We start from the raw sequence: 12565 nt of genomic DNA on the forward strand, positions 1-12565 counted from the left end.
TGGCCTACTGAATTTGCAAGATTCTTTCATTTTGATTTCAGCACAAATTAAAATGTGGCACTGACTTGCCCATTGATTGATGTTTTATCATTATCTCGTTCGACTAGCCACGTGCGACATGCATGCGCCGTTACAAGCCTTCTAGAGTTAGTGGAAGGCAAACAAGCAATATCCACCGTCATAGTATGGTGGAATGGGAAGCTAAATGAAGCTGGCTAGCTTTAGAAAACCCTGAATAGATCTAACTTGCTTCGTAGTATACCCCTCTGGAGAAAGGAGACATTATTGGTACACACCCTTTGTAGATATGTCATCCACATCCGGAGGCATACCATAACCTCATCCATGCAGTAGATGGCAGCAGAGCTTCAGGTTTCCAAGCCTCCATGGCGAAACCTTTTGTGCTCCATGTATCACAACTCTGCTTCCTGTTTACTCTTACAATACGATGTATAACATTATTTAGGGTGTTTAATTGCATGTACCCTAATCTCTCATGGACAGACGTATCCATAAAATAGAGTAGTTCACGTAAGATTTTGGTTTGCCGAGATTACATTTACCCCAAGTAGGCTATTTATAATTATGGATATTGTAATTATTTACATTAATGATGTTATTATGAGAATAACTTACAATAGTGAGAATTTCATCGTAAAAAAAAGACAATTATGGTTAAATAAAATTGTTTATTAAACAATTGTTAATCAATACAAATGAAATCGAATGTTATAAAAGCATCTCGAAAAAGTACATATTGTACAAATAATGGCTCCTATTTCAACTCATCTCGACATAGAAAAATAGAAAGGCACTGTGCAGTGAAGTCTGCCGAGCAATATATAAAACATATTTGACAACAGAAATAATAATAAACAACTTTTTACAGCATCACTAGCCAATGTGATAATCTCTGGGGGTCAAGTTAGAACAATACCTGCAGAAAAGCAGGCCTTTTCTACCTCATTAAGACACTTTAAATCCATTACTCAATCCATTCTTGAGGTTTAGGTTTAAGATTAGGTAAACCAACAAACCTCGGTCAAATTCATATGTCAAATACTTACCAGTTTGAGGTGGGCTTGATTTAGCTTGGAGTTTGGACTTTTGGAACAAATTATATTGGTTCCATTGTATGGGGAAAACTAAATGAAACACACAAAGTATTTGCCACATGTATTTGACCAAGGAGTAGAAGACAAATATACAGAAGCATGGTTTGACATAACATACCTTTGACATACTACCCGGTATGGACAGGAGCAACATTAAAGAGCAGACAAAGTAGCTTATATCTGGAAAGGAGTGTGAGAGACACGATGTACTGCAATCCAAACTAGGGATAGAAAACAGATCAAACACAGCAGCGAATGTTTACGAAAATTAGCGTTTCTTATTGGACAAGTCAGGTTAGTCCCTCCCCACTTCGGCCGTTTGCTTCCAATTGGTTCCTAGTGAATACAGGGTTAAAAGGCAGATTATAACATACTGTGCCAGATGCCAATGAATTGAGACGCTGCTCTCCTAACAATCACTAAACTCTCATTCAACCTTGGACTAGAACAGATTCACCCAACACCCGGTGCCTCTGTGGCCACATGAGGGGACCATTGGGATCCATTTTAAAGTAGTTCTCCTACGAACCATGACTATTGGACTTTAGTGGGGGTAAAACATCTTCAGAAATAAAAAAACGAATGAAACATTTACACTTAATTTACACTAGCTCTAATGCAAGAGTAGCAATGCTTTTTGATGACATAATGAATTAATCAAACAGGCCTGAGCCACGCATCAGGCTGTCACTCACTCCCGGCACCGAATAATGCGACCAACAACAACTGCTTAAACAATCTGTGGTAGGCGATTACAACAGTGACACATCAAATGTGCCAGTAGGCCCCCAATTATAACCAAAAACACAACCATTAAGCATTTCCAAATCAAAATGTACAACTATTACTTCCCATTGCAAACATGTTTTATCACGTTAAGCACACATGTAACCAGTGATCTAAAGTTTAAATGCAACAATGTTTCACACGCATATTTTCAAAGTGATAGCTAACAAGCGAGCTGCGAGAAGGCAGAAGTTTGAAAAACAATATTGTCAAAATGTGATTGGTTGATTTCCCAGTCACTCTGTTGAATGGCAGATGTCTAGTTTCTGAGGGCCTAACCATGGCTGACTTAGCTAGCAAAATGTTTCTCCCGAGAGGCCACCAAAGAAAATTCCTGATTTAATATTTTTTTCTCTTCATTGTTAACCCTTCCCTTTCCAACACAAACAGAAGAGATGAAATCAGAATATCATTTAAATTATAGAAAATATTAAATATAAATTATTGTCTTCCCCACTTGCTCTTACGAAAACAATGGATGAGTGTCCACTAGGGCTGTGACGGTCATGGAATTTTGGATGAAGGCAATTGGCCAGCCAAATAACCGCGGTTCTCATCATACATTTTTTAGATGCACATTTTCTCTGCACCTGACTGCATGTGCTGCCATAGAAATATAATGAATAGAACGAGCGTCCACATTCAAGTCAATTACGGCATAATGGGTGGACTGGTGGCAAGTGTACCCATAGCAGAGAAGGAAGATTAAGTGAGACATCCCACTCCCTCACTTTTGTTTTAATGGAAGTCAATGAACTAAGTAGACCAGACCCAGATGATTTCGCATTGGTGTCTATGGGAGCTTAAGCCACCCCCTTAAGTAGACAGGAACTGAACATTTTTTTCAATGGTAAATGGCCTGAGTGTACCGTCTTCATTTATCCACCATCTTTGCCCATAGGAGCAAAGCAGGAAGTAAAAGCTAGGTCGAAAATATATGTATTATTATATATTATCATCTTCAACCTAGAGTACCCATCAACATGTGCTGTGATTTTGTTGATTCAACTCAACTGACATTACAAAAAATACATTTCATTGCATGAGTCACATCAGATAACATTTGAATGAACATTCTACATTACCATGGAAATTATTGCATCACAATACCAGGCAGCCATTGAGAGTGTACCCATGAGTTTACCAGTCAAATTGCCAGGGTTAGCGGTTCCAAGCCTGTTCTATTCATTATATTTCTATGTGTGCTGCTGCATTGTGGTGGGCGTTGCCTAGGCAACACCTTGCTTGTTTCAGCAAGGAGCAACCAAGTTTCATCACGTTGTTAAGGGTCCATATTACAGCAGAAAGGGACTCAATTGCACAAATGCCAAGCCGTCCCATCTTCAGTCAACTGTTCATTCCAAATGTTATACATTTTTTAAACAGTTATGACGGTTACTTTATTTTCATGACGGTCTTCATCCATAACCGTTGGTCACACAGTTATGCGGTAATTGTGCCAGCCCTAGTGTCCACATACTGAAAAACCCTTATTCCATGAATGAGTCAACACTGGAGACTAAAACTAAAAACCTGCTCAAGGCTTATTTACCTCACCTTGCATTGTTACATAGGCAGAAGTAGCACAGTAACCTTATAAACACTGAAATTAGCATAATTCCAGAAAGAAATACAAGCATTCCATCGATTATCTGCATAAATTGAAAATTGGTTAGAGACGGGTTATTGTCATTGTTACGGGTATTTTATTTGATAATCTCTTAAAGTGGAAAAGTGGCTTTGTGGGAGACATTCTGTGATTCAACCCAGTGGATGACCTTGGAAGTAAGTTTGAAGAGGTCTCTGGGTTGACCAATAACCATCCTAGGTTTAGATCCTCTTTCAGTAGTTGTTTTGGCTTTCTATTGTGCAAATCCACAGTTACTGCTGCTGCCATCTAGTGACCACAATCACAATGGTATGAAAATTGTTCTGCAGAAAGACTATTTTGCAGGGTTGGCGCAAGACTCCTGTGACTACTGCTGAACTGAAGTGTACTCTTCAGACTAGTTGTTACTGCCTTTGGGAGTTACCAATCTCTTCGGCATTCCAGATTCATGTCTGACTTCTGATCTGAACAAGCAAATAAGCATCACCGTAAGAAGGTTTCTAAACTTGTAGGAGGAGATGATTGTTTTAACTGCTTTTAACGGCTTTCGTACCAGGCCCTTCAACAGTGGAGTTTCTATCATAGAAACCCATGTTCATCAAGTCCTTTGGGTGTTACAGGATTCCATTTTGCAATATGTTTACTGGTAGAATAACCTGGAAAAGACCATGGACATATATTAGAACACAAAGAAAACATTATCCACCCCTGTAATATACTTATAAAAAGGACCACAACTTTCATTAGAACATTTATTGATGACAAATACATCTATAGCAGGAACATGCTTTTACTTAGGTTATAATAAACAAATGGTGACCACAAACAATTTGGGCTCCAAGTGTTTTCCACATCCTGTGGCAAATTAACTCTCTCTCTACCGCACCTGCTTTGATTGATTGATTGATCTACAGACAACTCCATTTACCTGATTCAGGCTGGCTCTTGGGGGCCTCTGCATGTTGGGCCTCAGTGATGGGGAGCCACCCTTCTCCCAGGTCGCTCTCACCAGATGACGCGAGTTGTTCCCCACCTTTAGCGTCCGTCATGTATAGGGTGGACCTCGGGTGGTACTTGGCCCGGTATGTGTCTGTCATACAGTTGTCCACAGAGAAGTAGGTGGTGGGGAGGACCATGGGGAGAACCATCTCCCTTCCGACCGGGGAGTCTAGGTCATCCATGTCGTCCCCTGGCCTTGGGCTGGGGAACCTCTCCTCTCCACTCTCACTGGCCGACAGATCGTTCCGGTCCTGGTCCGATGAGCCTGACTTGGAGCTCACATCAGACGAGAGCTTGTGCTCGGCAGGCGTCTCAATCCACCTGTGGAGGGTGGTGTGGGAGAGGGACAGGATCGGCCAATTTTTGCTCTCGTTCTGGGGGCTTGTCCGGGAGGGCTCCTGGAGCTGGTGAGCGCGGAAGCCCGACTGGTCTGTCGATCGGTGGACGTAGGTCTTGGGAGGGAGAGGCGGGGCTAGGTTGTGATAGTGGGGTTGGGGGGAGGGGTCTCTGGGGAACAGGGGCCTGGTCTCTTCCTGTTCGGAGAAGGGGCCGGCGAGGTCGTCGGAGCTGTTCCACTCTGAGCTGCTGGTCTTGGCCAGGTATGAGGGAAAGGGGCTGACCGGGCTGGGGCTGGCATCGACGTTATCCTCCTGCTCTTCATCCATACCATCCCTCCTCTCCAGAATTCCAGGAGTATATCGGAAGGCTCGTCTTCTGTTGCAGGGAGAAAAAGACATACATCAATAAAACAGTCTATCCAGAATAAGATTGCATACTTTACCACTAGCATCAGTACTGGTACATGAAAATGGGTCAATAGCAGAGACCAATCTTTGGAATCTTTACTCTATATCCAGTTTACAGATCACTTATAGTTATAGTAAAGTATCAAAGAAACAACCCTTTCACTCTACTGAAAGTAGTACAATGACCATGCTTTACCTTTGTAATCTTGGACTCAATATGAGATGTGCATCTTGCAGGTCTGGAGACTTTGCTGGGTGTTCACCTGGAAGATAAGAATAAGTTCATTTGATTTGGTAGATTGCTACTTATTTACTACAGCTACACTTCAAAACACAAACAAGACTGCCCTATTCCGAATCAAGTACCGAAAATGAATTTTCAAAATACATTTTCAACCCTTAACCTCACTGACACACACACACACACACACACACAACCAACAATATTTATGTGACTGCTCTGATCCCATGTTTGAACATCACAGTATTTTCCTGCCTGTCTCTAGCACAGACATGTTATCTAACTGGGGTGATGTTGTGGGCCTAGCCCGGTGCTGGGGGAGGACGTATCAAAGTAGAGAGGCAGTCTTGTAGAGTGCCTTCGGGCCCCCTGTGTACCACTGTCTGATCCGTCATGAGCGAGGCTAAGGCCCCTCAGAGGGAACTGGAGCTAAAGTCCAAAGCCCAGGCCAATTTGCTAGCCTTTAGGCTAACGATGCTAATCCTTGCTAATGCAAAGTGAGGACTTCAACCCAGTGGGGAGAGGAGGACAGGGGGAAAGGGTCGTACCCTGAACCGAGGGGGGTGGGGGTGTGACAGGCAGGGGTTGCCCAGCGTCTGAACTTTCTGTACCTTGCAGAGTTAGGCCCCAGTGGCAGAGCCAGACCCAGTGAGCTATGTCAACAAACCAAGTGACAAGCAGATTAAATGGGGAGCCATCAGTGGTGGTGGGACAGTTGCATAGAAAGGCATGGCCACGATTAAAATAAACTAGGGAAAGAAAGTCAGGCCATGTCATGTTTACCTTTCATGTCACTGCAAAGAGACGTATGTCAAGATAACCTCTAAGGCCCTTACGCTCTCACAGGAACTGTGGCTAAAAGTTGATGGTACAAAAATGTGCATAATCTTATAAGGCTTAGGCTGTCTGTGATGTGTTAGCATACTCGGCTTTCACCCTCTCTCCCTTTCCTTTATTTTGCGCTCTCTGCGGGAGCATTACTGGCTAAATCCCTTCAGCTGGCATGCATTTATTACGCTGGGATCTGACTTTTTTTCTCTCCCTCACCTCCAAACGCTGCGTGCATTTGCAATTTTGGCTAGCAACCATAACAATATCAATATGAAAACAAAGCGGGATGCAGTTTACAGCCCTCCACTACATTGCTCCTTACTGTAGCAAATCCTTTCTCTTCTTTACAGTCGGGTCGGCTGTTGCCGAGAGAACCAGAGGGACTGGGGAGCATAGCTGTTGTATAACAAAGAGCAAGGCAGCTGCGGCTCTCCGGTTAGAGAAATGCCTCTAACCAGATCCCAAAATGGTTCAGACATAGGCAATCGGATTACCATCTAATCAATGGTTGAATAATCTCTTAAGTGATTAACGGCAGAGTTGGGGTCACTCTGATAGCATTGCAGTGCACTTTTCGCATAGTTTTACCACTATAACCATTAGAGACCCACAACTTCATTGATGTATACCTCTGTAATAGGGTGCATTAATAAAGTCATGTGGTATTGTTCCATCTCTTAGCACTTAGGGGCACAACAAGTTCAACAGTATAGTTCAGAAATTGTGTGGCTAATAGTGGCATTAAGCTGCTCATGCTGCCATAATAAACAACATGGATAAGGTTGGGTCCCTATGATTCAAAACCGCTAATACGGTTTCTGCAGTAAGAAAAATAAATATTACCGCACAATGAGAAAGCATATTTTGAATATGCTTTTTTGGTTCAACACTGTAAAAATAAATGTGTTTACTAGATTAATCCAAATGAAACCCAGTTATGCCAAGTGTACACTACTTTCAAAATCCTAACATCACTGAGCCTCTCACATTAAATGACCGTCTTTCCTGTATTTTTTTGTCTTTCTAACGTAGTGGTGCACACACTAAACAATCTGGCACAGACGGATGTCACACACTACAAGATTATTCACTTTGTCGTGAGGATTCTCCATACCACGCTCTCTTGCGAAAACAATGTGATGAGATGTGGTTAGATTGTTAACGTAGCTAGAACGAGCTGTGGCTCAAAGCAGCCTCAAATGTTTGACATTTTGACTTTGGTTAAAGGCAAGTACAAACACATATTAGTAGTAGTCATCGCTCCTGCTCGAGCGTAGGCAACGACATGGGGATTTTGTCTCCGATCTCAAAAACCTGTTTGGGACAGCCAAATCGTGGCCAAAATCATAGCATACACCCGGCTTTACTGACTTTGATGGAATATGGCCTCTGGTGTTTGTGTACATAACATATAGTGTTCCAGCAGTAATGGATATATGAAGATACTGTTTCTGTGGACGAAAATCAATGATGCCACTGATCCCATTTCAGTGAATGGGACTATCCTGAGCAGTCGAATGGACACCTGTCAATCAAATCATCATCATACTAATCACAGTAGTGATGTAATTTTGTTTCAAAACTCTATGATCATAGCTCAGCATCTATATAGGAGCTTTAGGTTACTTAAATCTCACGTGGCATCACAAACTCCAACCTCTCCCAGTTATGAAGAATTTGTTAAGAGCTTTTTGAACGTCTTAAATAGCTGTGTTGATGCAACAAAATGAGACAACTTCATACGTTTCAATTTCAAGATTGCCGAGTCAAGATTGGTAGAGCTCAGGATTTTCTGCTGATCTGCAGTCCTTCAAAATTCCTTGACATCAATCATACTTGCATTCACATTTGCTATTCAGTTTCCGTGTGAATCAATTATGGGAGGAGAAAAACAAAACCATGGCAAAAAATTCAATCTGATGGTACATCAGAGTGATCAGAGCACCCAAAAGCTGTCGAGAGTATTTATTGACATCTAAAGATAGTTCCTTTTCCAGCTTGAAACTGGATAAGACACTGATCAGGGGGATGTAACTCAAGCTAGTGTGGATGGCAGGGATCCAAAGATATCAGATCTCACAAGCAAATCACACTTCTAAATGAATCGTCTGTACATGAATCAATCAGTTCTCTGGGGTGTAAACTCCACATTTACTTAGGCAGAGTTTGTTAAAAAGTTGACAATTTGACCAATTTCTATTTCATTTCAAAGTTATTACGAATTTCGTAAATACAATAATTGCAATTGTTATTAACCCCCAAGCCTGTCCACAATGTTGAATATTGAAAATATTGACTTTTTATTGAATCGTCTCATCACTCAACGTAATCCACCCACTCGGTATGGCTTATGGGAGTGTTGATAGGACCCCGGTCTGAGAACATCAAGCCAAAAGGTGCAATATACATTTGGACTCTATCCCAGGGCATTAACACTAACGTTAACACAGGCTTATTAAGTGGTGTCAATGGGCTTTCTAAGCCTGGGAGCATTACAACCCAGCTCCCAACTCGCTGAGTCATAGGTTTCGTCCCAAATGGCACCCTATTCCCTATATATTCCACTACTTTTGACCAGGGCGCATAGAGCTCTGGTCAAAAGTAGTGCACTGTTTAGGGAACAGGGTGTCATTTCGGATGCACCATAGACCAACGTACAGTAACACACCACAACACAGGACTGAGAAAGAAATCCTTCTTGGAAACTGCTTTATGTTAATAATTCCCATGAATTTAATATAGGTTTATCTATTTACCATCTTCATTAAAATATTACTATTAAAAGGGAGAGATTTGGTAGCTTACATGACTGGATAATTGTTTGAAATTAATATGCAAAGGAGTCCTATTAAGCCCTTGAGAACATGGAAATGCTTTGGTTGTGCTTGGTTACCCATTGGGAGCCAAAGGCACTCTTTCCATCTAAACAGGCGGAGGCAGCAGAGCCAAGGCGCGAAGTGGGCGCGCGCACACAAAGACATGCCCTAAGTCTTAGACACACTAATACACGCCACCACAAATGCTTGAACACAACAAAGTTAACTTGATTCAGAGGGGTTGGGTTAAATGCGGAAGACACATTTCAGTTGAAGGCATTCAGCTGTACAACTGACTAGGTATCCCCCTTAATTTTTTGTCTTCTTTTTTTCCCCCTCAAAACATTCCGTCTTTCACAGAGAGATGAACACCTACATAGCAATAATTTGTCAGCCTTGATAAATAGAGACACAGTTTGTGTCTTGGTGACAGAGGTTGGTGTGTGTAAGTGTTAATTTGGGGTAGGTCGACACTGCAAAATATGGCTTTCATTGTGAATGAAGCAGGTCGATATTCTGAGGAAGGAGAAGGGGGGCATATTCATTCAGTGTTAGCGATGTTGTGCTAACATGCTAGCAAATCAACAACTAGCACGGCAGAGTGTGTGTCTATGGCTCCAGACGAGGGTCTGGGGAACCGCGGGAGCCAATCGGAGTAAATCAAGCGAGGGTATTATTTACTGCTTGGATACAGCCGTTTGAAGCGGCTGGACTTTCCACCCATCTCCCAGCTGCCTTGACCTTTCGAAGCCCTCACACAGACAGAATGCCTTCTCTAAAGGCATTCTATCCATTTGAGCACCCTGTGGTTAGGCTGGCATCCCAGCAACAAATAAACAATGTAACGCTGTCATTTAGGTGGGCAAAGTCTGGACGGCTGTTCCAGAAGAGATCTAGAAATAACATCCATATTCTCTACTTTTATGACTGTTGTTTGTAGACGTAACAGTATATGCAGACAAAACAACGTTTTGTTGTATATAAAATGGTGTTTACTATTTACGTCTGTACTGAATCCTGGCCAGCTTTGATATTTTTTGATTGTTTTGCCGTCTGTTCTCCCACACACCCATGTGCTTTTAAAAAAGTATTTTAGCCTCTAATGGACCTCTGGAATCTACTCTGACTTATCTGCAGCACAGCCCGGGCTCACAGCTGAACTCCTGCCAAATTGAATTCAAAAACATTTGCTGGAGCTTGTCAATACAATTTGCAAATGGCGGGGAGTAGAGGCAACAGCCCTGGCTCAAATAGTGTGACTTACATCGAAAACTCAGGTTATCAACAAGTCAGCATTCGTAAAAAGTTAGCATATAACTAGTTGGAAAATTGGAAAGATCGGACATTTTGTTACAGAAATATATCACCGGAAGCCAAGAACACAGCAATCCATCAACATGGTGCCGGAACAATGAAATAAATTGATTATCTTGTAGGTCTACTGTGTGTACAATAAGCTAATACAATTGTTAAGGCATTAAACAACTATTTAATTGAGCACCACTGTTTTAAATTTAAAACAACTGCTAAAAGTGACAGATTCAGAAAAAGAAAAAAATCAAAAAGGCAAAAACGTAAGGGGATCAGAAATCACAGCGGTGATAAATACATCAAGGTTTCAAACGTGTTTGTTTCCTTGCCAGGGAGTGTTTCCACATGGACTGCTCTGTTCTGCATACACAGACGCTCACGGGCCAGCACAGGGCCGAAATAAACACAACCCTTTTCCGCTTCCATTAGTCAGCTCACCAGACTTACGTAAAACCAACCCACCGTCCTGCTGTTCTAAACACTGATGTTTGAGACCTCACATTCACCCCATTTGTTGTTATTGAGAAGAAAGGACAAAATAAAAGGAGGGGAGGGGTAAAAGTGTGGTGCCACAGAAAATGGCATTTTATTTATGTGTGTGTGTGTGTGTGTGTGAATGCCACCTTCTGACAGGCCGGGTCAAGGCATTTTCTGCCCAGCTGGGCACAGCTGGGAGGCCCTTGTGAGCTCGCTCATCATCTCTGCTCTGTAGGGACAAACTCCATGGATTTCAATTCTGAGAATTGGTGACGGGTGTTTAAAAGGGCTGCCGTAGATTGGAGCATTAAAAAACAAATATATTTCTCTCTGTTGGAATGGATGGATCAGACAGTGGGAACATTATGAAAAATGGACACAGTATGTGAGGGGTGGCTGAGCGGTGAACCCCCCTGCTGCTATTCATATCAACTAATCTCCCTCTATCCTGTCTGGGGGCTACAAATAGCTATTATAGCTAGTTGTAAACCTGGCTTATTTATTTGTTTTTTGTACTAAAAGCTTGTTGCCTTCAATCAGACATGAATTATTGATTAGTTTGCAAGATTTGTTCCACTTCTCTTGGTAACCGGGTACTTAGGTGTTAAGTGTTAAATGACTGTACATATTAAGTGTTAAAATACCAGATACATTGATATTCACCCCTCTCCTCGCCACTTTTCAAGCTCATACATGCATTGTTCAGGGCAGAACACATCATATTACTCTCTGTGCACTGCAATAATCAATTTAGTCTAGATGAGATCTCATCCAGGTCGCCAAAATATTGACTCAAAATTAGCACAGCTGCCTCATTTCATATTTGTTGCGTGTTTATGCTTTGGGCAAAGGACAATATGACAAGGTGGGGTGTAAAGTGAGGATTTTGCCAGATGCTTTGGCTTTTCTGAGAACTAGCAAACAAGGACAACATCATTAAAAAGTTCCCTGGGAAGCAGGTGCACAACACTAGCAAAACAAATAAGGAGTGAGGGCCGAAAGGCAACTGGCACAAAACATCATGGGAAGGCCGGACAACTAACGGCAAATTTCCACAAAGGATTAACCCCAATGTTTAACACAATTTCCTTAGTATAACATCAGTGTGTATACACCAGTCTAACATCGGTGTTACAGTCGAAAAGCAGCATAAGTTGCTTACCACCATGGAGTAGGATGAAGTTGTCCCTAGATACTAATCTTGGGAGAGTGTTGCATTTTCTCCACTAATGGTTAAGGTTTGGGGGAGGGGAAGCTGATCCTAGATCTGTACCTAGGGGAAACTCTACCTTGTAGTACTTACCATAGGAGAAGGAGGAGTGCAAGATGTGGGCTTTGGAGTCGTCACCTCTCCGGTGAGGGAAAGGGTCCCTGAAATACACAAAATTGAGTAGGGTCAAACGCTGACGCCACATGACAAAGGCCTTTCTATGCATGTCCCTTTGTACGGTGCCTCTCAGCATGCAGGTTATTCCCCAACCGACCTTTTAAAGAGATTACGTTGGATCTAAACTGCTAGTGTAAACACGGAAATCCACTTTACTCCATACTACTTTGTTCTGTAAATGATTTATTGTGGAGTAATCCGATACTAATCCACCAAAAACAGCTTTTTTCTTTTGGTACATGTATGG

At 42.1% G+C, this 12565-nt stretch overlaps 1 protein-coding gene across 2 annotated transcripts in view; it reads right to left on the reverse strand.

Annotated features, from left to right (window-relative positions):
• Positions 1 to 2923: 2923 nt before the first annotated feature.
• Positions 2924 to 12565, reverse strand: part of LOC311113193 (inactive ubiquitin carboxyl-terminal hydrolase 53-like) — a 63986-nt gene continuing 54344 nt past the window's right edge. The window contains exons 13-16 of one of the 2 annotated variants that reach the window (XM_084156390.1): positions 12235 to 12302; positions 5452 to 5518; positions 4439 to 5223; positions 2924 to 4166 (exon numbers count right to left, since the gene is read on the reverse strand). In XM_084156390.1, the coding sequence (XP_084012516.1) occupies positions 4090 to 4166; positions 4439 to 5223; positions 5452 to 5518; positions 12235 to 12302 (997 nt within the window). In that variant the 3' untranslated portion in view covers positions 2924 to 4089. Of the gene's footprint in view, positions 4167 to 4251; positions 5224 to 5451; positions 5519 to 12234; positions 12303 to 12565 lie in introns of those variants that run through there. The other variant, XM_084156389.1, reaches the window with a different exon arrangement.

The sequence above is a fragment of the Coregonus lavaretus genome (genome assembly GCF_964263955.1).
Source record: "Coregonus lavaretus genome assembly, chromosome: 39".
Classification (NCBI taxonomy): domain Eukaryota; kingdom Metazoa; phylum Chordata; class Actinopteri; order Salmoniformes; family Salmonidae; genus Coregonus; species Coregonus lavaretus.